Raw genomic sequence first — 26,268 nt, forward strand, 5'->3', positions numbered from 1 at the left:
TTGAATGCCAATCACTTCGTCAACATCTCTTTCGCGTATGTACGCTAGGTAATGCATGAGATGTTTCATGTCTTTGTGGCTTGGACATCCAACGACTGGACCTGTTTCAAAATATTCGCTGTATTAGGCTAATACAAATAATTTTGACAGTAAAAAAGCGATCTGCGATATTGTTAGTGATACAGATATTTTTACATAGGTGTCACTACGTTTTCTCAATATAACATTGGCATAATGCGCACCGGAAGGGAAAATATAGAACAAGGGTTGAGGTGACAAACAATACATCTTTTGTCTAACACCTTAGTAAATTACATGTCCAAAACTGAAAATATTTGTATATCATTCTAGTCTTATCTATAAGGCTACTGACCATTGGGCCATCCCATGTTTTTTTGACATCACCACATGCCCGTGCATTGTGAAAAGCCAGTGTCTTTCTACATCCGTATAATTTGCCCGAGGCGTAATAAGGTAAACACGAGTAGATATAGCGTCTTTGTTTTCATTATATCCATACAGAATGAAAAGAAATGAAACGCATATTAAGTCTTGCAGCTGTTACATTCGAGGTTCAAGTGAATTTTCCCAACCCCATGCAACAATGTTTATCTGCTAGAACTCTATTACTTCTCCACACATAATAGGTGCAAAACAATCCTTTAAGCGCTGCAAGGAGGATATCACTTGATTAAGTTCATCCGTGCATTGATGGCAGTATGCCTCATAGTACTTGACAGTAGAAGTCCATTGCTGGATTTCTTGCTGGTAGTTGCTGATAATAGAGTTTGAGGCGTTTATCGCATCCTGAAGATTGGATACTTCAAATTCCAGTTCTGTTTTCCGCTGAGACACTTCAGCACTGTATTCCTCCGATAGCTTCAGTTTCTGTAGCAGAGTAGCGTTCTCATTGCGTAATATCTCTATTTGGTCTTTGAGACTTGGCTCAGTTGATGACTATGAATACGTCAGTCGTCTTCTATATTACCATTATACTTTAGTAATGCAATACCTCTCCGTGCTGCGAGCAAACCGCCCAGAAAGAGTGTCCCACCTCAACATATAATTTCATATAAGCTCCGACAGAATGCTTGCTCAATTGTTTCTCAAAAAGAGGCTTCAGCTCATCGTTGTCAATGTGCCACGCGTAAGGCATATCTTCCTCCTTTCTGAGTCGAACTTCGGTTGGCTTGATCCGTATACCTAAGGTATCCGCTGAATGAAATATGTAAGCTCTACCTCCTAGATTAGCTGAGTAGTCATACCAATATGATCAGATAGGCGTCTTCGACAAAGTTGCCTCCAAGAGGCTCGTTTTTCGTTTTGTGTATTTATGCTCCGAGTGTCTCTGACAGTCATGATGATACCAATAATCTATTTGATTGAATATCTCCTATGATCTTGAAGATAGATCACCCGTACCTTGCCTGTGAATATAACTTCAGAAAGAAAACAGGCTAAACCATAATGATGCGTACTGATGTAAAGAAGAAAAATACTGTATTTTACAAGGGGTTTAGTAGTCTGAAAAGGGATATAAGGTTAAAAAGAACTAATACACGAAAAATAGCAAATAATCTGGCTAGGAGGACCATGGCTAGTATTCTATTAGTGATATAATAGGCTTCCACTTAGATTTGGTTACACTAGTCACCGTAGAATCGTACCTCTTTGATACCTTAGACGCGCTCCCTAGCGCTGTAGAGTTATGGGGTGAAGAAAGATAGCCAATCTCTACCCTCTCGCCAAGGCTGAAACTCTAGTTCAAATAACTCGACATCAAAACGCACGTTGTTCCTCACTAATCTTCGCACAACCTTACGTATCCGCCGCCTTGCGGAAACTATACAGCTGTTAGAGAAGAAATCCTACAAAAGCAAGTCTGCTCACCAGTAACCAAAAGCTTGCCTGTCCTTTTACCCATTTCGCCTGCGAGTATGTCGGCCCAATTCACTTCCCCACCGTACAAAGAGATCATTTCATGATGACCTATTTTTCGAGGCTCCTGAGGGCTATCAGTACGCAATAGGTCATAGACAGCAACCTTTAGCATCTACATATTGTTAGAAGCCAGGTATTGAAAGCTCATCCTCAAAGGGTCCGGGTCAAGAAACCAGAAAACATACATAACCATCGTCTTCCTTGACGAGTTGCTGTAGCCAATCGCGAGCGCTCTCCCAGTCTCCAGTGCGATCCAATTGCCAAACCAGAGATATGGTTTGTGTGTTCACGCTGGCATTCCGATATTTGCGTAAGAGCTCCTTGATATACGGCAGCTGTGCAGCAATCCCAATACCGGTAGTAACCATCAAGATATGTCCGAAGTCTGCTATTTCTCTTGAGCTCCCAAAGTTCTGTGGCGAAGATGGCCCAAAGGGGCCGTCTATCCAAGCCCAGTACTCACGGTCAGGCTCTAGACAGTCTAGCACCTTTCTAGTGAAGCCCGTGCGAGCCCGGAACATTAAAGAAATAGAATCCGCGTTGCCTTCGCAATCTTCTTCCCACCAAGCAATAGTGAATGGATGGGCCTGGAATAAATAGAAAAGTCCGAGGAATGGCACACCTAGATTGATTCTCTCACCGGCACGCACCTTCCACGGCCGAGGAATATATAGTACAGCTTGGACGATATCTTCAGAATAAGGTCTCGCTACTATACGAACAGACTTTCGACCAACGGCGACGTTGCGATAAAGAATGCGAAGCAGCTGTAGTGCCCCGGTTGCGGTGAGCCCGCACAGGCTTGCCAGGATGTATCTCCGGGACTGGCTATGAGATGAATCAATGTGCCTCCAGATTGCGACTAACGCAATCACAGCACAAACCAAGTGCGTAATGAAAAAGACTTCATAGACACGACGCTTCACCATCGGAAGTATTAAAAGCGATAAAAGCATGCATCCTCCCTATTTCGTTATTAATATGTATATTGGGCTGCAACATCAACGGCGTTAAATGACAGAGAACACATTGGGCATTTATGTGGCTCTTGAAACCTACCAATAGACCATTAAAGCCCGTAGGACTCGACAGGCTGAACGCATTATTTTGATAACCAATCGTTACGTGAATAGCAGCCTGCAGGGCGGCCATAAATCCTGTAGTTCGATGAATAATTCCATATGTCTCCAAAGATATACCAAGGATGTGGGCACCGAATTCTCGGCCACTAGAAAAGTAAAGAGGAATCAGGTTTGCTAGGGCAAGTTGAGCAGCCCGAACTCCCTTTTCCGCAGTTGTCGTTGCACCAACAAAGTTGAAAATCGCAGTTCCTGCAAAATAGAATATAAGCAAAACGAATCCCAAGGGAGACAGTGTATCAATTTGCAGAAGCCGAAAAGTAGCTCTTGGGTATACGAGATAACGAAGAAAGAGATGGTAAGGGCTAGTCCGACCAAGACAAGAATGACGGGTGTTAAAAAACGATGACAGGCAACGGTACAACCAGTGCAGGGCCATTAGTGTTATCACGACACTAATAATGATAAAATAGGGACTTTCAGTTAGCTTCATGTTGACCTATATATTCGTTGGCTTAGATGGAAGGAGTATACGGCTTGAACAAGATCATTTATATTCCTTTTCCGTCAAAGGCAATACTCGGATTTATATAGCAGCTTTCGATCCACAGGTAGTTGAATTACTAAATTATGTGGATTTACAACTGTACACAATCGCTCTTGGGTGGCTGGGTACGGTCATACGCGTATTTTACATAGTATCATTATATGACATTGAGGCAATACAGAGAGCCAACCACTAATATCCAATGATACACCGATTTCTGATCTTTAGTTGTCAGGTTCAAGATTCTCCAAACAGTTATCGTCAGGATCTTTTACGTCTGGTAAGTATGCCTCGACCGGCTGCCGGGGATCCAGACGGCATAGCAGGTAATGGAAAAATAGCCATAGCTGAATGAATTCCTTTCTTTCTGACTCGGTGAATCGGAGGTGAGCCAAGTCAGTGCCATGAATCCTTGTTACTGGTAACTTGCCAGTATCCTAGGCACATCCGAGAATGTGTCAATACGTAGAAGAAAAGAAAAGAAAAGAAAAAGAATCAGAAAGTACAACTTACCAGCGACATGTCCGAAAATGGCCAGGAATGATCGTCAACTGAGTTAAAAACAAGGCTCCCACGAGAGTGTTCTACGAGGACGTAAACCTTGCAATTGTGGAAGAGTGACAGCTCAAATGCTCTGTCCACAATAGTCGTCACCATTTTATTAAAATGCTCATACGTCTGCTGAGTGAAAACAGAGTTTACCATGGCGACGTCTATCGGGACAAGTACTGTCCGGCCGGAGACGAGCTGTCCAAACCGTGCAGGTAGTTTCAGGTAAGGCAGTATGGTGCCGGTATGGCAAACTATATATGCGTATATGTTTTAGTTTGGTTTTGATAGGTAATTGACACCGAAGGAAGTAGGAAGAATTGGATGCATAAGAAAAATAAAAAGAGGAGAATCTTTACGAAACTTAAACGACAATGAACGGAAATGTAGAATATCATCGAAAGAACGGTAATACAAACGTGGAGCAAAAGAAAGCAGTAATAAGATACAAAGACCTGTCAGGTAAAATATACCCTATTCCGCACTAGCAAACTTGTCGTCACTAGTCTGCAACGTCCCCTGCAATACACACCCGTTTGTTTCTCGGCTCCTCCATGGATGTTGCCGATGTCCGTTTCCTGCGTTTGCCGCGAAAAGAGTCGGCTGCAGCGTTACATGTGTTACAAGGCGTTGCAGCAGGCCGTCCGTGATCAAGACGGCCGAATTGATCGTACAGATACTGTTTCTCCGCAAAAGATGACATGCTAGCCGGGAACCCGCTTATCCTCCACTGCTTGTGCTGGTTTACACGCATGTAAATGTTCATGATCTCACCGGGATGGCGTAAGGTGAACGAAACAGTTTTCGAATAACGTCCACAAGCAGGACAAATATCTTGTACGCCGCCAAACGCTCCAAGAGTCTCAGAATCGGTCACGAAATCTACATTTTCCAGACTCAACCGCCGTAAGGCCTCAACAACAGCCATGGCTGGACCCTTGCACCGGATTGTGCCATGGTACCATAGGTCCAACCCGATAACCGGTTTTTCGAAATCGCCGTCTAGTGTAAAAAAGAAACGAGCCACAAGTAGACCAATGGCTGCCTCCTTAGCTAGTCGCGCACTTCCTGGCTGGAGAATGACCAGGTTACGGTAGTCATCCATAATTTCCGCATTATCAAGGGTGCACGGCATGCCACCCAGAGAAACATCCATCCGTAAATAGTCAGCTCGAACAGTACAGTCAAGCTGATCGACCATTTGCAGCCATTTAACCTTAGTATCTAGGTTGGACATAAAAGCATCAAAGCCCCTTCGAAGGAAGCTATCCCGGAAAACATGCCGAAAATGCGGTGTCTGGTCGGGGCGGGAAGCAGCTTCGCCTGTACCCATCGAAACCAACCTTGCAATTCCTACCCTAGAAGGCCAGATACGCCGGCTGATTCTCGCAGCAATACCAGCAGCAAAATTGTCCTGCAAGCCCCCGTCCTGGAATGACCCAATATCTCGGAGTTGCGCAGTAGAAAAATAGCTGGGGTGATCAGTCAGCCTCTGAAGAGAACTTTCTGCTTCTTTCCATGTCTCCGAACTGTGACCGAGGCACCGGGTCAACCGGGAAGAGCAATTTGACTTAGAGAAAAGCACTATGCTGAATGCTACTTACAATGGAGCCGCAGCTGTAGCTCTCGCCCTGTACGTTATCAGATGACTAATGTCTTGGCTTCTTGGCGACCCACTTACGCTTCCCATAAGAGAGGTTCACTATTTCTTTTACTTGCTCGGAAAAGTTCATACCCTTGATTTCAACAGTTAGCAAGATTCCCCGAAAAGGAAGGATGGCTGTTCTCCACCATGATTGAGCTCGAACCAGTTCACTGCGTTAAAGTTACCAAATACAAAGGATTTGGTCTCCCTAGCGATGCTAGTGGCAACGACACCAAATTTGGCCCCTGAGCGCCATCGTGCACTAAGCTTATCTTTGACTGGCTCAAAAATACGCCTGTCTCCACCGAATGCCTCCTGTAAGCAGTCGTCGAATAGCCTCGCATCATAGCAGCTGTCATGGAAAAACCATGATAACCACTTGGGAATGTCGCCTAAGAGAGAATCGCGACGGAGAATCAAGCGAAGTAGCCACGATATAGCGGGTTGTCGACGCTCGCGAAAAATACGCCGCGCAAGAAGGTCAAACTTCTGGGAGCAAGTGGATACATCCCAACCCATGGCAACTAACCCCAATACGATCAAACCCCCTGTCATCGTTACTAACTTGGTTCCGGAAGATGTAGCAGATAGGAACAAAGGAATCTATAGGGAAAACAAGACACACACACTCTAGACTTCGGGGTATGGAGAGTCTGAACTCACCGGAACTAGATCCCACGGCCAAGTCCACAAGATCAGCTAGCTTACATTCCGGCCCCAGGCTTTCTTGTATTAAAAGCAGATACTCCAACGGGATCCCTCCACGAACTCCACCCCCGTCAATCGCCAAGACGGTTGGGTTCATAGTAGGAGGGAGAACGTCAATTGTAGTGACTGCCCGGGAGTTGCAAAGCAGACAACCTACCATCGAGAACTGATACTCTGCGTCGGGCGCCGCGTTCCCGAATAACTGTGGACATAGATCACATATGGTGTGACAACACACCTGTGAGTGCTGCGCAGTACGAACCAAACAGTAGAGGCATATCTTGTCGGATTGGACACGGCACAGTTCGTGGTTTGTAGATAGAAGATGCTGCCGCCGATATTCAATGGATGACTGCTCTCCCGAGGCATAAAGATGGTACTGCGTCACAAATTCTTGCTCTACCAAAGAAACCAAATCTGGTACAGACTTAGAAAACCTTGGCGCCTGGCGATCACGGAACGCTCGGAGGACAGGATCATGGTATAAAGTTTGGAAGACAGCATATGGATCCATTACTGTGTCCAGTTAGAACAGATAATATGCAAGGTGCCGTAAGGGTCACAGAATAGGGTGGGGAGATTGACCCTCAGCCAATCGGACGAAGAGAGAGAAACCCGAGGGAAAAAAGGAAGGAGAGGGTGGAAGACATACACATCATTCCGGGTAAACAGTGGTCTAATATTAGCGCAGACGCTAAAGAAGAGAGTAGGATCTCGAATTTGCATTCTTCCCGATGACCCACTTCGAGAAAATGCGCAACATGATCGCTCAATCCCGCCCCTACAGGGTTCCATTCGCGGGAAGCGTTCACAAAGTCAAAGAAAGCCTGGTTCTGCGATACCAGGTTCCGGATCGCCGACGTAAATAAAGCCTGTAACTGCACTGCATTGACTTGTGACCAATTCTCTCGACGTACAATTTGTATGTTCTCCCTCTGATTAAGAATCCATGTGCGCACGCTATCGTACCTTAAGGAATCGGACTGGATGGGGTCAAGGTACACAACATTGACATGGGAAAAGCACTCAGAAAGGTGGGTGGAGTCGGCCTCGTAAAGTTGCTGATAGAATTGTTGAAGTGGCCCGTTGCGTTCGCTGCGGTCTGGGTTGCCCATTAGAACCACAAGCACCCGCGGCCGGACCGCAACAGGCATCGCCGATGCAGATCGCATGGAAACGCAGTCTACCAAGAAATGAGCTACTGACATAAGGTCTGGGAAATCGTCGGCGAAAAGGCACACGAGATCAGCGAAAAGAAAAATTAACCGTGCATAGACCAATCTCGATGCATTATCGGTGGAGCTGATGGGCCATGTGATCGGGTAATCATGTACCCCTGGCATAGCGCCTAAGACACCCTTGGTGGGAGTAACGTTGCCATCGGCGAATAAAATGGGACTCTCACTGTTGGATGATGTTATATCGTACCGCAAACCAATTCGCGAGCTAGGCTGGGTCCTTCTGATATTGTTTTGGGGGAAAATTGCCTGGAGCGCAATGTCTTTGTTCTTCCCACCTAGGAATACCGATAAGAAAGGATACTGTTGGCGGGGTTGAGTCAACTCGGAGACCACTTCGTCTAGTCTTCCGTAATCCCGGATGACATAGCTTCCATTCTCACCCACACCCACGTCTAGCCAGCTAGTGTCGGTTTTCGGACGCATCTTTAAAGCTTACTGTATCATACGAATGCTTCTTGATCTCGGAGGGAGGGAAAGCACCTCCTTATTTATGGAAAAAATCCTCAATCCCTCTTTGCTTTGAGGTACTTTTATTCGTTTCAGTAAGGGCTCTGATGAGACAAACAAACAAGCCCATACCACCAATACACAAACGGTAGGCCGTGAAAAAATTTCGCACAATCATTACTCCTTTATAATAGTCCATATTATTGACGTGTTGGGCTTTCTTGTGTCTCCAGCCCAATGATTTGATTCGCTAAGTGATCGTTGTACTATTTATATCCATGTTATCCCTGAATTATGGGCGCCACTTATTAGCCTGCTAGGGCATGTAGCCGACCTTTCAAGACGAAGAAGAATCCTGTCGCTCGTTCTTCAGGTGAGAGGATTGACCGCTTCAAAACCATGTGTAGCCTTCTGGCATATCAGACTGGCCTCAATCGCAAGAAACGGATTCTGTTGAGGTACTGACGCCTCTGCAAGTCACATAAAAGAAATCACAGCCGCGCTGGCTGAGCATTTACCTCTCATGTTTGAACTTACGTTTCCTTTCGATGGACGTATAATGACACGCCTCGCTCCGTTACCGTTCCTCTGGGCCCTTAGCGTGATAGATGATGCACCAACCGAAATTGCAGGGGTTCTCTGAAAGGCGATTGAGAGGTGTTTCCAAATGAGTCGCAATAGACGGCTAAGATACCTTGAATTCAAAGACTTGGAACCTAGCTTTTGACGGTCCTTTGTGACGTTGCTATAAAGTAGGGCCGCTTGGAAGTAGAGTGTTGAGCCCACACCTCCAAACCCATGTTGCTTCCGTTCAACATGTACGACTTTCCGCCTCTCACGTACAATGCCACTGAATCTGGTATTGGTGATGAGCAGCCGAACTATAGTCGTCTCATGTGTCAGGACATGTTCAATGACCAAAACATCTCAGTTACTGGTATCGACGATATCGATGGAACAGGAGGCACGTCACAGACAGCCCATCCGCCTTCACGCGATACTGCCGAACTGGGTCAGGGTGATCGTTACGGACTTCAAGTGAATGGTAGCACTACGTATGACCACGATTCTAGGTAGGTTTGTCGTATCCAGTTATTTCGCATTATCTAACAATCTTTAAAGCCTTGCTGGCCTGATACACCCTGAGTCTACAGAGTAAGTTCCCTTCAACGGTTTTCTTATGGACAAGAGCGACTAATCCCTACAAGCCAGCTAATTTTGCGGAAGTTACTACAGATGGAGGCCACGGTAAACAGGCTAGAACAGGCGAGAAAAGAGGGCGTAGACAAGACACTTAACGAAAGAATGAACATATTGGCCGAAAGGCTAGATAAAATGGATGTCAGGGTCAATGCCTTTGCGGGAATTGTTGATGAGCTACTTGACTTGCCAGACAAGGTCGAAAATCTCTCAAAATGGATGAATGACTTGGGCAACACCTTCCAGAGGGAGAAAGAATGGATGAATAACTTAATGTCAGGGGTAGATGACGCCTGCAAGAGGTTTCGCTACCTAATCTTCGGCTTATCCCAGCCGCGCGGTCGAAACAGGCTCGGGAGTGGGCATGAGAAGGAGCAGGAAAATGAAGGGTGAGACGGTATTGATGGCCTTGGCATTTGGCGAAATACAGGAATGGCATGTTTTGTTTACAGATGAAATACGTTGTAGTTGAGCCTTTGTTTGCATGAATTTCATGTATCCAGCAAAACAGTAGCGTACGATTCATTGACATGAAAGAATTAGCCGTAATAGTACTAATACAATGTGGGCCAAGCCTTTCCGTATACTTGTTATGTAACATAAATTGGGAAACTGGATACAACCATTACCTGTACAATCTGGCGAACGACTGAGGTACGGATCAAACATGCATAACCAATACCCTGAAAGCTGTATTTTCAGCTAGACTTAAAAGTATAAGACATTTCCATCAGTTACACCGAGATAGGATGCCATGAAGTTCGTTTGTATTCTTTGAGTAGTGAATCAAAAAAAAGCACCACGATGGCGTCGTTGCCAATGCAGAACATGTCGCCACCGGTAAGTACACTGTCAAGGTGACGATGCTATATTGACTTACTAAGATGCTCTAAAGATCTTCCACAATCAGTCAAGCCACAATGAAGAGATCCTTGGACTTGTCAATGTATTCGTTCATCGCGAAAAGGAGTCTGTGTTACGCCAAAAGCAATTAGAGTCTCGTCTGAGCGCAGAAAGCGCACGGCTGCAGAACGAACGGCATCAATTCAACCAGCTGCAAGAAAAGCTTGCCAAGGCAGAGTCGTTGAAAGGTTTACTTGAAGCTCAACTATTGAAGATGTCCGAAGAAGTCGAGATACTTCAGCAGGAGCTGATCATGGAACGAGCAAAGTCCCAAGAGCTCGAGTCCCGTGTCTCAATTTTGTTCCATGTTAACGATATGCTTGTGAGGAAATCAATAGAAACTGAGTCTTCGGGAACATCTTTCGGTCAGAAACCTCTCAATTTCTTTCCGCTACATTTGGATAACCTTCGGTACCAGGAGACAAGCAAAGATCTTGGTACGGTGGCTAAATCCAAGGATGAAGTCATGATGCCTCTAGCAGCATCAATTCCAACCGGTTTCCGATCAAGCTCTCCACTCGTTGAGAGCGAGAACAGCTGGGACTCGGTTGTTCCAACTGGTATTTCCATCGATACTAGCTTAGTACCTCAACTACCTGTGCAGAGTGATAGTCAGCCCCTTGAGCGGTGTGAAGGTTTTTTGACCAGCGATGTATAATAAGAGATAAAACATAATGTCACTGTATTTCGTTCATGTTTTTTACATTTAGTTCATCATTCCTTAACAGTAATTACAAAGTACCCATACCATAGTATGGTTGAGCTATATTCAGTAAGGCTGGCCAAACTATACTGTGGTATGACCGTACGGATCTTTTGGTATGCGATTCACTACAGTAACAATGCCGAGAGCGTATTAAATTCGCTGTCAGTGCTGCCCTCCTTCACTTATTCTTCGAGAGTTCAGGGTCGCGCCTTACTGTTGACTAGCATCCATATACCTGCCTGTCGGTGGCTCACTGACCGGGAGTCTTTTAAAGGGTATGAATCCTATCGCGCAGTTGAAACCTTTCCACATCTAACATTCCCATCTTCAGCATCTCGAGTCCTCTGCTCCGTTTAGTCTTGAATGAGATATGGATTCTTATACATGCCACGCCCTCTATCCTATTGAGGAGGAGATTACCCCGCAAGACCACCAGATACTGCAGAACGGGGGCACTTCCTCAAACATAGAGCGTCTCCAATCGCGCCTCCAGCAGTCAAAGCTCCCTCCACGAAGCTTGAAGAAACGAGTTGAAGACCTGGCGTACGAAAACAGCTACCTAAAAGCCGAGCTTGCCTGGCATACAGAAACCAAGCATGCTCTGCTTCAATTTCGGGAAGAAATGTACACCATGTTCCACAGAATGGAAGACGCTCTGGTGGAGCTTAAGAACTGTCTTCGGAATGCTGAATCTCGTTATCTCAGCTTTTGGGGCCTTGACGTTTGCGATAGTAATAGCAACGACATGATTTAAAATAATAATGTCTGACCTTGTGCTTAGATGATTATATACGCGGGGCTGGATAATCTGTTCATTGGATATATGCACATTGTTGGCGAGAAAATAGTATACCTTATGGCATATCACTATGTGTCATACTACATATCTCAATCTGATTAACTCCATCTTTCAGTAATCTAACTCAGAGAGAGTTTTTACACCACTTGATTATCAACGGAATCTTAGCATTATATGCCAGTACAACTAGCCTAAAGGTGATAATCGCTATCCAGATGCAGCTCTCCAGAAACTCTCGACTAGAAGTATTTGCGTTGCACGTACCACAGTTCGACATAATCTCCCATACGCAAGGCCGCCCAGTTTCGGTCAATGCAATTCTGAATGCACCTACTCCTCACTCACAGGTATTTCTACCATATGCCTGGACAGGATTAGAGATAGAAGTCTACTGTAATCTTCTACTGAGTATCGTTCAGTTGCTTGTTCTACAGCCAAAACGCTACAGTTGCGTTATGGTACAATAATGGCCAGATCTGTATAATAGGGCTTCATACACTATAGATTATTATACTGGTGTTTCTTTGTTCTTAATCTCTCTGGAAAGGAGGGTCCGGGATAGCTAATATTTTCTTGCAAATACGACGTATCCAGTGGTTTCTGTACAATCCCGTAAATATGGTCAAATCGCCACTTGTCCTTAGTCCAGATATTCCGAGCCAGGAACCGAGAATACCTGGATACATGTAATATTACATATCGGTACAGGATGTGGTACTATTCAGGAAATCGTTGTTCCATTATATTCTAATTCCAGCCACTTGGTTTCACATTAGGGTTGCTGAAACAAAGAAAGGGTGTAAGTGGTAACACGGGTACCCGTATAGCCTGTAACGTTTTTTAGACCATGTATCACTTGGAAGTGCTGGATTAGAATATACTATTTACCATTATGCCAAGAATTGGAAAATAGAGATACGTACGTGAATTCTTTGGCGGTCCGAATCTCCACCCCAGCAGCTATCCTGCAAAACGGAAACCAGATCGAGGATCTTACGTGTGTAAGGTTTCGAAACGATGGAATGAACTCGGGAAAACAGTGATGTACGAATGGATTTGTTTTGGCACACCATAGGTGGCAGTTTTAAGTAGGATTAGATTACTCCGTTATCTATACCGAATATGATACGCTTTCTCATGTTTATTGTCAGTAATACAGCCTTTATATATATATATATATTACGTCGTAGAGTTACTTACCGGTTCTATTATCCAGTTACAATACAGGGTATAGAACGGGATAAACGCACAGAGGAGTATCTCCTAGGTAGCAGTATGTGCGCGAAAGAAAAAACCTCGTAAAGAACCAATAATGCTATGTCCAATATCAGTAAAAGCAAACAATTTTACATGGAGATTAACTACTATGACGAGATGTAGATACTTGAGCTTAATATTAGCTTTGGGAAACATCTCGTCGGATATATATATTGATCACATAGCCGGAGCATCTCCAAACATACTGCGTTCTCTTTCCTCCTCAGTCGTATACAGCTATACTAGTTACTTACAAGATAAACAACCACTTGCTAGACCAACGGAATGCGTCTACAAGCTTTTATTCTCGTACTCCTTGGGCTCGGAAAAAGCTATGCGGCGCATTTTTCGAAAACATGCAGCTCTTTTGAGCTTGAGGGATCCATGCTATTTGCCAAATGCCAGGAAAGCCCCGACAAGGAACGCCATACCACAGTTGATTTAAACAAGTGCCTCGGCCATAAAGAAGGCACTCTCGTCAGAGGGTACGTGTCGCACTCTATGATTTACCTTCCCACGGAAGCTCATACTTCACAGCGAGAACGCTATTGGGAACCTTGAGTGTGGCTTCTGTATGTTAGCAGGGACCCAAATACAATGCATGTGCTATAGAGGAAAAGGAGTGATTGCCCCGTCTTCTCCCCTGAACCTTGGTATGTATGCGATGTGTCAGCTATTCAAGGACCTACTAATGGTAATAGATGATGTCCTGTCCAATCAAGGCGGAACTCTAGCTTGTGATGGACAGGCCTAGGGAACATTGTGATAAAAGCAGTAATTAGACGAAAGCTGCCAATTAAATGGCCATATTACCGCAGCAATAAGCATCCATCTATGAACCCTGTCCTTTGGACTGCAACTGGGCTGTTTTACTTATATACTGTATCCATATGTGATTCAACTTCAATCTTCTGTTTTCCAATTGAATATAAAGCTTTACTTTATATGTCGATATGAATAAGAAGATTCAACTAATGCTTTAGCGGATATTATATGGACCTCTGTAAAGTCGATCCTTGCTTTAAAGACCTTTGAGAAGATGGGAGGGGGAAGTGGAAGCAACTATGTATCTTTTCGACTTTAAGGCCTACGAGATTCCCAGACACTAGTTCCATCTCTTGTACGCTTCCCTGATGAAATTGTACCTCTAAACTGGAAAGGTTGGGTCAAGACCTCTAACGCTGCCTTCATACCCCACGGCAGTATCATCTTTAGGGCAGCGACAACATATAACGACAGATAATACAGTTTTTTGATAATAAGTAGAGACTATGGGACAGCATTTTTCTCACAGAGTATTAATGGATGGTAGAATTGTGGATTTGGAGAGAAACGTTGATGCTCTAACATAATTCATGATAGGGAGTTTCTAACATCTTATACATCAAATGCTTCATAGTTAATCCAGGAATCAAACTGTTCCATATCTCCTTGAGATTCTGCCGCATAAGCTTCACTAGACTGTCGATACTCTATTAACGGTGGTTCCACATCAAGTTGGGGAGCAGTTATAGGGTGATGAAAGGTCGATGGAGGTACTGATGGTAACCCTAGAGGATCATAGCAGCTATCTGCTTGAGATTGCTGCGGCACACTATGGAACAGGGCGGGGTTTTGTAAGTGTTCAGGAACCTCATATGATGGCTTTTCCGATGAGTTTGGAGACTGATAATCACCCGGTCTGCCAGTACTAGAGCCCGGCGTACAACTTGAACATAGGGATGAAATGAGGTCTGAGTATGACTTCACTGATGTCTCGTGTAAGGAAGGTGGTCCAAAATGCATACTGCCCAGCATTGCAGCCTCATTGATGGCACATTCATAGCATGCTGTGTCAACATCATTTTCGCATGTACAGGTGTGTGGGAATCCCACTTGCAAAGGAGGGGCGAAAGGATTTGGAGCAAGGCTGTCAAGAACTGTTCGTGAGGGGTCTGTGTAATCGCTATTCTTGCCGCTCCTACGTTCTGGAGTGGAAGCTCGCATTATAAAGGAATACTGTGATTCAGCAGAACCGGGACTGATTGTGCTGCCCAGTATTTTGTTCTGACCTCCCCTGATATCAACCCTTCGTAATGACCACCTAGGGTCCACCTCCATACAATTCTTTCTATCGATACTAGCCAATTGTTCAAATCTGCTTCGAATCTCTTGGGATTCCATCTTCCAGCTCTGCCCAAATGCTATAGATAATATAGCTTGATTGCTCTGCGCTAGCCATTCCTTAGCTCGCTCATTATAAGCTTGTCGATAGAGAAAAAAAGAATTCATAGGCTTTGTAACTTTGCCATCTCTTTTGGCGACTTCATAGCGACGGACATCTATGGGCCGGTGTACCCAATTATTCATATCTTTGATAGGGATATGGGCCAGGTGCTTAGTTAATTGGCTGAAGGGAGCTGTTAGACGGATTTTGTTTCTTTCTCTTGTACAATACGCCTTCATCGACCTGCTTTCCTTTTCTGGATTTGGTGGAAGCGTTGTAGCCCGAGCCATCTGGCTATCTTGGGTGTCCATATGCGCTGTAGGTCTCATCGGGTTAAAATGCTAAACCTAGGTAATGGAACATCTGTGCTTCCGGAGCTTTGGGTAAGAATAGAAAATGGTAGCGAAGGGAAACAAGAGAGATTAAACCTGGAGATTTTGATATATAAATGTCTACATGTTAGTTAATGTTAATAAAATACAACAGTAGAGGAGGGTTATACTATTAAAATGCAGGGATTATAGATCAGTATTTCTTTCTTGAAGTTATGGTATTACTCACAGTATATTACATAATGGAAATACAACAGCGGTAACTTGTTGTTCTGTATGCAAAATAAGCTCTAGATAAAGCTATTCATAATTGCAAATTAAATAACCCACCATAAGAAAATACGAAAGGAAGAGGCCACTCTTGAATGAAAGGGAGAATATATCGAAAAATATTTATTTACTGCCCAGCTTCTTTCCGCTGAACGCTTCCTGCAGAGTACAAATACATATGTATGGAGGGGCATATGGCTACAGGCTACAAAGCACAACTAATAGCTCTATATTGGGGGAATACGACACGAATAGACAGTTGCTATTTTTCAATAAAATAAAAACGTTCCTGACGCAATATCTCTGGATATAATTTTAACTTGCGATGTATATCATGGGTCATCATAGAATTATTTCTGTGAATACACATCGTTGGAAAGCCCCTCTCCTGCCCACCATGTCTTTCCTCCGTAGCATGAAGCTCACAAGGCAAGTTCTTGAATGATAAGGGATAATATCGACTAACGATAAGTTCTGAACACGAAATTAGGCCGCTAACTGCCTGTCTAGTTATGATCACCTTCCTCGAAAATACTTCATCCTCGAACCACTTTAAGCGCAGCCGTCAAGTCCTGTACCAATTCTAGTGCCATCTCCTCCGGAGTCGGTACCCATCCCGCGTCCTACTTAGAAGATTATATAATAGACGTTGAAAGTTCCAGACTGTCGTAACTCGCAACTTCAGCTGTCATTCTGCTGTGGAGCAGACTATGCTGCATATATGATTAGTTGGAAATGTGTTATAGACTCGGGGACTAATACTTCCGCTAGGTAGAAAGATCCTAAATTGTCAGATTGCTCGGCAATAAGTTGAGATATGCATGTCTCCTTAGTCCCGTGAGGGGTGGTCGTCGTCATCGGATCGTAATGGCGTATTGCCTGCTCTCTTTCATCGGTCTCAAGTAGTAAAAAGTGCTTTCCTTGAAGGACAGAAAACTACCAAAAACCTGCTGGACCTATAGCTTTTCTGGCTTCTCTCCGGAATTTAGCTATCTTCATTGCGCAGCTTTTGAAGGGCAATATGAGAATAAGTACAGCTCTGAGCTTCGCGGGGCAAGATGTCTATACTGTTTCTCTAAGCCTAGAATTACAACCTTGATGGTGTGGTAATGTGGGAACCCACTTCGGAAGACAAATGAACTCACTTATATATTGGAAAGGTCACATTTATTGGTGTCGAAACTATAAGACACATCAGATATCTTCCGTATACTATGCAATCCACAATTTCTCAGCCATCACAATAGAGTTGGCATCTTCTTCACATTCATCCAGAAAGATCTCCCAGCCCTCTAGTTTTGGGATACCAATAACTGTTGGGCTGAAGCATACCCTGTTCTTCCCGCCCTCGCACCACCTGATTACCAGTAGAGCGGGAGAGTTCTTGTCACGGCGGCATTTAAGTGGCATTGTGATAGGTCCAGATGGTAGCATAACGGGGTTTGTCAAGCAATACCTCATCTCCACTAGATATTGCTTTAGATGTTCGACGGCCGCGTCTAGAGAAGCCGTTCTTACTCTGCAATAAACTCTCCCATATTTTTTCTCAGTGGGCAGAACAGGGGCATTGAATGAGTCTGGGGGACTGTTAAGCTGTTTTATGCATTTCGAGATCACAGAAAAGGTAGATAACATTTCGCTGTCATCATGGTACCCCGCGTGTGGTATATCAATCTCGATGATTGCGTAATTCTTGGCCCATGGGTGCGCAGCCACTTCTACTTGTCTCTGGTTAAGCCTTATACGGGAAAAGAGACCCATAACTGAGAATCCCCCAACATATGCTAATTTTCTTAGGCGGGTGCGAAGAAACTAGAACGATGAGGAGGAATTTTTAATGGTCAAAAATGAGACATGTTGATATTCAATTTCGAACGTCTTGAGAGGATTTCATATGAGAATGATTATCAATTCCCGGAGGAAAACATGATATATATACCCAGCATCTCAGAATAAATATTTATCTCTTTTCTTAGTACTACAAAGTAGATGTACAGTTTTCGTACCAGACTCTTAGTCTACAATACCTCCATTGTATTAGAAAACTCATTGTATCCCTGGAAAGTGACAGCAACAGTTACTGTATTGATGCTTACACCACCGTGCCTTTCGTATTGATTAGACTTTCTTCGGTCTGGTGATATACTTTACAGAAACGAAATTACCAGACGGCTGCCATGATAATGAACTTTTTGTGGAGGGGATTTTAACCAAGGGGCCATTCTGTATCACGTCTACCAGTACCATCACATTGCCTTGGTTCCTGGACAATAAAGCTACGCTATGATACTGTGTAGTGACTATAATACAAGATCCACCTTAGGTAGAACCCTAGACTTGTGCCGCCTCTGTTATAGAGTAGTGTTCTTGGGCTAGTGTATGTCTTGAAGTCTAATCGGTGTATCTTTGAACACAGGCAGTGTTTCTCGTAAAGTATAGCGGAGATACACTGTGTCCAACCCTTAGGTATTGTGTTACTGCGCTAAAGAAACATATTATTGTTACCATGGCTAAAAGAACTGAGTGATCTGTATTCCAATCAACCTTTTCTGGAGCGTCTTGTAAAGAAACTAAACTGACACCAGTTTTGAACCCTTCTGTTTTAGATACAATAAAATACTGCCCAACTGATAGTACCGCTTCTAAAAGGAATACCTTGACTACGCGCTTGATTTGTTGGTGGAATATAGATCAGGACCGAGAGAGGAGCCAGGAAGTACAAAGATTCTTAGAACAACTAAGGTGTAAAGGAACTATTAATACATTTCAAATACAAAAGTTATCCTACCAAGAGCTATTCCTTGCGACATTCTCCTACGCCCCTTCTGGTGTTAACTAAAATATCTCAACCTCGGAAAAGTCAAAGGTTTATTTAGCATCCCACACTTTAAGCCATCGAGATGGAGTTCGCTGATTCCACTCCTGGTATTTTTTTTCGTCTCTGTACAATATTGGGGATTATAAGTCTTTGGATAATATCAGTTTTCCTTGCATTGCTAGGCGGAGGCCATCTTCCATTCAGATAAAATACCAAGCACAGCCATTCTCCCGTGTCACAAGTATTCACCTCTGCGTAAGTCTTTGACGATTGTCCTAGTACTCTATGATATTCTTCTGATCTAACTATAATAAATATAGATTAGGGCAAATCACTGAAATCTTTAAGATCTATATATCCTCTTGGCCTTTCTATATTGAATATATTACTATATACTTTCCTGATATACACTGTAGTCCGCAATAGTAATTAAGTACTGTAAACACCGGAGGGGATTTCTCTATTTCTTACTTCGGGATAAGCTTCCGTTAAGATATACTACTTGGAATTCAGATACTAGAACCTAAACATGCGCTGCAGCATCTATCCTCTTCGGATCCCGCCTCCCCCTCCCAGATATGGGGAAGTTCCTTTTGCTAATCTCTCTTGTCGTTGTTTTTCACTCATGTCCGCCCAAGAATGGCGATAACGGAGCAGATCCACTTCATCATACTCTTTACCCGTCGCTCTATGCCTGAATACATACTCCCAGCCACGCTTTGTCTTTACTCCAACCAGTCGGACTTCCCACTGTGGGTTTAATGTCCAATCTGACTTGAAGACCATCTGATCTATATCAGACTGCAACGTTCCAGGAGGCAAATCCATCTTGAAGTTTTGTGAGACAGCCTGATAAACTCCTGCTGGAGGGATATTCTTTGGAGCATTGTTTTGCGTGATTCGTTTTTCACGACTTCTCGTTTTAGCACCGTTTTGTCGTCCTAGAATATTTAGTACTATAACTAATATTTATAGAAATTCAACACTCACGCATCAGGACGTGCAGAAATTTCCCCATAGCTGGCACCTTTGCGATACAGATTCTCTTTTTTAGGAGTGTATTATCGGGGGTCTATATTTATTGAACCTTTCAGCCTGGTGAAAATGAGAAGGAAGTCCTTGAGTCGGGTTATATTTTATAGTTCGATATGACTGAATCACGGAAGGACACCTTAGTTATAATCCCAAAAAGAGCTGGGCCAAATAATTACAAAAATATTCTTCCAGTATTCAGGGGAAGTTGTTACTCGGTCATTTGCACGTATTTTTCGCTGGCAATCGAATTGGTTCATCGTCAGAAGATCTTACTAAGGTCATTTAAAGTACATACTGTCGTTGATATGAACCACAATCTTACACTGGTATACTATACAGTGTTAGTTGTACTTAATGTTGATAATACCGAAGCCTGGATTCCTTACTAGTTGGTTGGACGGTAATATTGCAGAGTAAATTTACCCCCAAAATAAGATACATAACAATAAGTGGAGGATAATAGAATTCCAGTGAGCGAAATTACGGCGTAAAGAAAGACAGCCAATCTCGCCTTTCTTGCCAAGGCTGGAACTCTAGCTCGAAAAGCTCAACATCAAGCCATACACTGTTCCTCACTAGCTGTCGCACTAGATTTCGGATTCGCGCTGGGCGGAAACTAATAAGTGATCAGTACCTAGTACATACGCTGGAAAAGCTAATGTGCCTGTGTATGTAACTGAGCAAAGGAAAAGAAACGAAACTTACCAGTCACTAGCAGCTTACCAGCCTGCCCGCGTCATTTCGGTTGAGAGCACCTCCTTCAGTTTATTTCGAGGCTATGCCTAAGGCGACAAAAATACGTAAGTTTTCTTCCCTGTTCGTGTAGACCATGCTTTCCCCTTACCCAATGTATTAAATTTGGTATCCGTACTGTACTGGGGTTTCCGGAACATATCAAAGAATCGTAAATACTATGTATTAAGAAAGGGCTATCTATGGTACCAAAAAGCTCTTCCAAATAATGGGGACACTGAATTACCGCCACTAGACCAACGCTTTTGTTCATTTATGTCATAGTATGCGTACAACGGTACTGTAATACAGGACAGATGCGATTATGATTAATACTGGGTAAGTTACACTGTGGAGCTACCCTCCAATCCCTTTCGATTGAGAAATACAATACAGATTCACAGAACACAGAGGTACTTCGGAAGTATATAATATTAGGAACACCCAGGACTATGTCTTGTTTAGCATACTTCTTCAATTCATACTCAGGCTTGTTTCTGGTCAAACAAAAGCGCGCAGTTATTATTAGTTACTTCTCAATCATCTTTGCCCATACTTAGCTCTCTTTATATAAGACAGCTATCTTCTTATTTTTTCAACAGGATGCGTTATCAAGCGTTGAGTTTGGCTCTTCTTGGACTTGGCAAAAGCTATGCAGCGCATTTTTCGGATACTTGCAACTCGTTCGACCTCCAGGGGTCTCTTCTGATGGCAAAATGTTCGAAATCGCCTAATGGTTACTACTACGATACTGTGGTTGACCTGAACAAGTGTGTGGGAAATAAAGACGGCGTTCTTATAAGAGGGTATGCGCTCTATAGCTTATTTTGAATCCAAATCTCATATTTTATAGGGAAAATGTCTTAGGAAATATGGAGTGTAGTATCTGCCTGTCAATAGGAACGCAGATTAGGTGCATGTGTTATGGAACAAAGGGGGTGTTGGCCCCATCTTCAGTCTTGAACCTGGGTATGTGTGCAACATATCAGCTAGCCGAGTACCTACTGACTATAGTAGACGATTTCATTAGCAACCAAGGGGGAACGCTAACCTGTGACCAAGAGGTCCAGGTAGCACCGTGATAAAACCAGTGATGAGACTAATCTTGTCATTTGTTTGGCCATGGTATTGTAGTACGGAAATATGCAGGAGTAAATCTAGCACTGGGGACTACGATTATTCTGTTTGATTTTTACATCATCACTGTGGGGGCTTGCTTCTGGCCGTCGTTTTCCATATATTGGATCTTACTTTGTACCTAGCTTAGGTTAGATAGGGTTAACTTGTTATATTTGGCATACAAGTGTATAAGTGTATATATCTTATGACATTAGACATGCGGCCGTCTTAAGATGTTTTTGGATGAATCGTTAGCTATATAACCTTACTCTTGGGCCTGCAGAGTGTCTAGTTTCCGCTGTTACCATTTAGAGAGTCTAACGGAAATATATTATACAAATGCTTGCTATGAGCCTGACTACTTGAATATATACAATACTTTCTTAGAAGAAAATGTGAATATAAAGATAGTACAATACAAGTAATACTTCCCAGGCATAGCGTTTACATATGCTTGGGAGATTATATACCTTTTACTAAATAGCCCTCAGGATATGGAGATATGTGTTAAACGGAAGCGAAGGAAACGACAAAGAATATGATCGATTTAATTCAGTATCTCTATATATCACCGACGGACCATAAGTCCTAAACCAGAATATCACCGAGCTCCCTTTAGTCGCCTAGAGAGGCAGAACGTATGAGGTAGCAAGCCAAACATCACATTATCCATAGCGCAGCTTCATAGATGATGGCCTATCTAGAGAATTAATGACATGGGTCCTACATCGGACGCCCTACTTAACCTGGAATCTTACATAGGAACTAGTACGTAGGCCAGTATCCTACATAGGAACCACTACGTAGGAACCTTATGAAGCAGACCACGTAAGAGAGGCATTAAGCTTCAGATGACCAGCAATCGAGTCTCGAAAATGGAAAAAATGAGGAGACCTGTGAATAGGCATTCAGTTACTTGGTGATAATCATTGATATTACGTGTAGTCCGGTTCCCAAGAACCCGGACCCTCGGAGCATTTTGGCTCTACGTGAGACCTTCTGGAGTGAAGTTTATAGACGCGACCGTCACTGCCTTCCAGTTCGGAAACATGGTAATTCTTTTTCAAACCCTAGTCACATGATACGTTGATACCAATATGGCTAATTCCGTATTCCAAAAGCTCGTTCTAATTTTTAATGGTAAAAAAGGGAACCCGTATGAAACATACGGCGCATAGTCAAGTACTGTTACAGTCGACCTGATGCGGATCGTACATCACCCCTCTCAGGTCCGCCTGTCATATAAAATTAGTACGAGCGCAAGCAGCCCCAGTATCCTGCCCGCATCCTACCCCGCCCGACCCACCCACCTTCACTTCATGCATCACGCCTGCAATGCTAGAAGCAATTCATAACCGTCTCGCCGAAAGATCCAGCCTATAAATCCAAGAGATAACTGTTATTATGGGAAGAGTCAACGTATTGCCATTATCATCCAGCGTCAGAGGTGCCCAGACCAAGCTGGATTAAACAAAAGACCATCAATACAAGTTGTTTTGCACCTAAACCATCCGGGCTTCGGTTGTATCAACTGGTGTTCTGTCGGCGAATCCGGATCCTCAGAACAATGAGATACAGACGGACTAGCTGGTCACCACTTATCTTAACCCCGGCCCAAGCGCCAGGATTTTATTGGGCTTCGTCACCTGTATTGCTTATCCGTACAAGGATTAATTCGACCCCACGTGACACCAGCGGCGGTAGCCTCGCTCCGTTTCCATGTCAGCCGTGGGCGATATACGCCTGGCCTCGTATAAATCTCGAAGACGGCGTCTCGCATTTCGTGCTGGTCATGATATCAAGACCACGACCAAGCTGAAGCCAGTTTAAGCCAGTTTAGGCTGACACCAAACCAAGATGGCCCGCCGCCTCAGTCACCATGACTACACGGTCGGGTGGGTATGCGCCTTGCCGGACGAGCTGACTGCCGCTCAGGAGATGCTTGACGAAGAACATCAGAATCTTCCTTCAAATCACACCGATTCAAATATATACACCCTAGGGTCCATAGGAGCCCATAATGTCGTCCTGGCGTGTCTGCCTGCAGGCCAGACCGGTACCAACTCTGCTATGGCAGTGGCCATGCAGATGAAAACTACGTTTCCCGCCGTTCGATTTGGACTGATGGTAGGAATTGGGGGCGGCGTTCCAAGCAAAGAAGCAGATATTCGGCTTGGCGACGTTGTTGTCAGCCAGCCGGGCAACGGTCATGGCGGGGTAGTGCAATACGACTTTGGAAAGTCAACTCCAAGCGGGTTCAAGCGGACGGGGTTCCTCAATGCTCCGCCCACAATCCTCCTCGCCGCCGTTACGAAGCTTCGATCCAACCTCGACCGAGGGAAAAGTAGTCTGTCGCCACACCTTTCGAAGCTTGGTAACCTCCCCAAGTTCGGCCGTGATCAAGCAGGAAGCGATTTCCTGTTCGAAGCGGAGTACAATCATAGTGGAGAGGATAGCTGTCTATCATGTACGACCGCGAGGACGATACAGAGGAACGAACGGGCGGACAATATACCTATGATTTACTACGGTGCAATCGCGTCGGGGAACCAGGTAATGAGGGACGGAGTCGAACGGGACAAGATTAGCTCAGACTTCGGAGGAGTTCTCTGCTTTGAGATGGAGGCGGCCGGGCTGATGAATACTTTTCCATGCCTGGTGATCCGCGGAATCTGCGACTACGCTGACTCCCACAAGAATAAGAGATGGCAGCCATACGCGGCGGGAACAGCAGCGGCATACGCGAAGGAGTTGCTAGGCGTGATACCGGTGGCGGATGTGGTGAACACGCAAACGGTCGATGAAGCACTACGAGGTTAGTCTAGCCGTCATAGCGTAAAATTTAGAGATAACTCACACGCTATAGGGGCGAAGCGTACCTTTTACCTCCCGTTCGAAAGAAATCACAAGTTTATCGGTCGGAATGCAGAGCTCGATACGCTGAAGCAAAAGCTCCTAGTAAATAAAGATTGTCAGAAAGTATCGCTCAGCGGTCTTGGTGGTATCGGTAAGACACAAGTCGCGCTACAATTCGCATATTCAGTTAAGGAGGACTGTCCAGAATACTCTATTTTCTGGGTACAAGCGTTGAGTATGGAGACGTTTGAGCTAAGCTGCAGGGAGATAGCGGGAGTATTAGGGATACGCCAGGAGCAAGAGGGCGGCGAAGACCTGAAAATCCTAGTGCGGCAACGGCTAAGTGCAAAGACCGCAGGAAAGTGGTTGCTAGTTATCGACAACGCTGACGACCTTGACTTGCTTCGCGGGACCTATCAAACAGAAGGGTTGCTGGCCTTTCTGCCAGAAAGCGATGGTGGCCTGACTATATTTACGACGCGGCATGGAGCTGTAGCGCAGTACTTGGCGGGCAGCGATGTGGTTGAGATAGGAAAAATGACGAGACAGGAGACGACGGACTTGTTACATAAGTCTCTAGTTCGAAAGAATCCTTCTGACAACTTCGAGACTGTGGTGAATCTTCTGGCCGAACTGGAGTACCTCCCGTTGGCTATCACCCAGGCAGCAGCATATATAAACACCAACAAAGGCTCCATCTCCGAGTATTTACGCCTATTAAAGAAGACAGAGCAGGATGCCGTCGCACTCATAAGCACGGATTTCGGCGATAAAACACGATATCGGAACTCGATGAATGCGGTTGCGAAGACGTGGACGATCACCTTCAACAAAATTCTCGAATACGATACGTTAGCTACAGATCTCCTCGCATTTATATCTTGCATTGAGTGGAGAGCAATCCCATACTCTATTTTACCAGCAGCGTATCCTGAAGCACGGCTGGTAGGAGCCATCGGTACACTCTGCTCCTACTCGTTTCTGGAGAGAAGAGACGATGGCACTAAGCTCGACATGCATAGGCTAGTCCACTTGGCGACAAGGATGTGGATAAATCAGAATGGTCGTAAAACAGAAACGACAATAGCTGCATTAAATCACCTGGTGGAAGTCTTTCCATCCGACGATTACACTAATCGGGAGATCTGGCGGGATTACCTGCCGCATGTGGCACGGATAGAGAAGGACGAGCAATGCCAAGATACGGAAGAGAAGAGCAAGCTCTGTCTCAAAGTCGGTCAGTGCTTATACGTTGATGGGCGGATAAAAGAAGCTGTTCTTTGGTTACAGGAGTCTTGCGAATGGAGGGATATAAATCTTCCTCGAAGTAACACTGATCGACTGACATCGCAGCACACGCTCGCTATAGCATATCAAGCCAATGGACAGATCAAGGAGGCGGCTAAACTACTAGAAAATGTTGTCGCGATAGAGTCAGAAGTGCTCGTAGAAAACCACCCCTCACGACTAGCGTCGCAGCATGAGCTCGCTGGGGTATATCAAGCAAATAGTCAGATCAAGAAGGCAGTTAAACTGCTAAAACATGTTGTCGCGATAGAATCGAAAATACTTATAGAAGACCATTCCTTACAACTAGCGTCGCAGCATAAGCTCGCTAAAGTATATAAAGCGAATGGTCAGATCAAAGAGGCGGTTAAACTACTAGAAAATATTGTCGCGATAGAATCAGAAGTACTCGCAGAAAACCACCTCTCACGACTGACATCGCAGCACACGCTCGCTGAAGTATATCAAGCCAATAGACAGATCAAGGAGGCGGTTAAACTACTAGAAAATGTTGTCGCGATAAAATCAGAAGTGCTCGCAGACCACCATCCTGATCGACTGGCGTCGCAGCACGCGCTCGCTATAGCATAT

The 26,268-nt window shown here is 44.4% G+C and overlaps 10 protein-coding genes across 10 annotated transcripts in view; 6 read left to right on the plus strand and 4 right to left on the minus strand.

Moving 5' to 3' along the window:
- Positions 1-997: 997 nt before the first annotated feature.
- BDV37DRAFT_291875 (ferric reductase family protein) lies at positions 998-3,513 on the minus strand (the record flags this gene model as incomplete). The annotated part of the gene is made up of 4 exons (XM_032089053.1): positions 998-1,215; positions 1,891-2,053; positions 2,127-2,906; positions 3,001-3,513. 4 exons carry the CDS (start codon positions 3,511-3,513, stop codon positions 998-1,000), a joined length of 1,674 nt encoding a protein of 557 aa, XP_031944081.1.
- Positions 3,514-3,732: 219 nt separating this feature from the next.
- BDV37DRAFT_242496 (uncharacterized protein) lies at positions 3,733-4,417 on the minus strand. The gene is made up of 2 exons (XM_032081332.1): positions 4,081-4,417; positions 3,733-4,004 (listed from the first exon to the last, which is right to left on the minus strand). Exons 1-2 carry the CDS (start codon positions 4,270-4,272, stop codon positions 3,792-3,794), a joined length of 405 nt encoding a protein of 134 aa, XP_031944082.1. The 5' UTR covers positions 4,273-4,417; the 3' UTR covers positions 3,733-3,791.
- Positions 4,418-6,177: 1,760 nt separating this feature from the next.
- On the minus strand, positions 6,178-8,133 carry BDV37DRAFT_269797 (uncharacterized protein; the record flags this gene model as incomplete). Its single annotated transcript, XM_032084435.1, has 3 exons — positions 6,178-6,250; positions 6,391-6,985; positions 7,122-8,133. The coding sequence occupies 3 exons, from the start codon at positions 8,131-8,133 to the stop codon at positions 6,178-6,180; spliced, it is 1,680 nt and encodes a 559-aa protein (XP_031944083.1).
- Positions 8,134-8,587: 454 nt separating this feature from the next.
- Positions 8,588-9,871, plus strand: BDV37DRAFT_52639 (uncharacterized protein). The gene is made up of 3 exons (XM_032090825.1): positions 8,588-9,230; positions 9,280-9,312; positions 9,366-9,871. The coding sequence occupies exons 1-3, from the start codon at positions 8,956-8,958 to the stop codon at positions 9,748-9,750; spliced, it is 693 nt and encodes a 230-aa protein (XP_031944084.1). The 5' UTR covers positions 8,588-8,955; the 3' UTR covers positions 9,751-9,871.
- Positions 9,872-10,161: 290 nt separating this feature from the next.
- Positions 10,162-10,918, plus strand: BDV37DRAFT_291877 (uncharacterized protein; the record flags this gene model as incomplete). Its single annotated transcript, XM_032089054.1, has 2 exons — positions 10,162-10,197; positions 10,253-10,918. 2 exons carry the CDS (start codon positions 10,162-10,164, stop codon positions 10,916-10,918), a joined length of 702 nt encoding a protein of 233 aa, XP_031944085.1.
- Positions 10,919-11,336: 418 nt separating this feature from the next.
- BDV37DRAFT_269800 (uncharacterized protein) lies at positions 11,337-11,773 on the plus strand (the record flags this gene model as incomplete). The annotated part of the gene is made up of 2 exons (XM_032084436.1): positions 11,337-11,697; positions 11,748-11,773. The coding sequence occupies 2 exons, from the start codon at positions 11,337-11,339 to the stop codon at positions 11,771-11,773; spliced, it is 387 nt and encodes a 128-aa protein (XP_031944086.1).
- A 1,534-nt stretch (positions 11,774-13,307) lies between these two features.
- BDV37DRAFT_269801 (CVNH domain-containing protein) lies at positions 13,308-15,225 on the plus strand (the record flags this gene model as incomplete). Its single annotated transcript, XM_032084437.1, has 3 exons — positions 13,308-13,507; positions 13,635-13,675; positions 15,146-15,225. 3 exons carry the CDS (start codon positions 13,308-13,310, stop codon positions 15,223-15,225), a joined length of 321 nt encoding a protein of 106 aa, XP_031944087.1.
- A 3,966-nt stretch (positions 15,226-19,191) lies between these two features.
- Positions 19,192-19,666, minus strand: BDV37DRAFT_269802 (uncharacterized protein; the record flags this gene model as incomplete). The annotated part of the gene is made up of 2 exons (XM_032084438.1): positions 19,192-19,589; positions 19,639-19,666. 2 exons carry the CDS (start codon positions 19,664-19,666, stop codon positions 19,192-19,194), a joined length of 426 nt encoding a protein of 141 aa, XP_031944088.1.
- Positions 19,667-21,018: 1,352 nt separating this feature from the next.
- Positions 21,019-21,497, plus strand: BDV37DRAFT_269803 (CVNH domain-containing protein; the record flags this gene model as incomplete). Its single annotated transcript, XM_032084439.1, has 3 exons — positions 21,019-21,221; positions 21,329-21,384; positions 21,433-21,497. The coding sequence occupies 3 exons, from the start codon at positions 21,019-21,021 to the stop codon at positions 21,495-21,497; spliced, it is 324 nt and encodes a 107-aa protein (XP_031944089.1).
- A 1,894-nt stretch (positions 21,498-23,391) lies between these two features.
- BDV37DRAFT_269804 (kinesin light chain) overlaps positions 23,392-26,268 on the plus strand; it is a gene marked incomplete at both ends in the record, with an annotated part of 3,709 nt that continues 832 nt past the window's right edge. The window contains 2 exons of the mRNA XM_032084440.1: positions 23,392-24,349; positions 24,401-25,809. Of these exons, the coding sequence (XP_031944090.1) occupies positions 23,392-24,349; positions 24,401-25,809 (2,367 nt within the window). The remainder of the gene's footprint in view (positions 24,350-24,400; positions 25,810-26,268) is intronic.

The sequence above is a fragment of the Aspergillus pseudonomiae genome, assembly GCF_009193645.1.
Source record: "Aspergillus pseudonomiae strain CBS 119388 unplaced genomic scaffold BDV37scaffold_15, whole genome shotgun sequence".
NCBI classification, from domain to species: domain Eukaryota; kingdom Fungi; phylum Ascomycota; class Eurotiomycetes; order Eurotiales; family Aspergillaceae; genus Aspergillus; species Aspergillus pseudonomiae.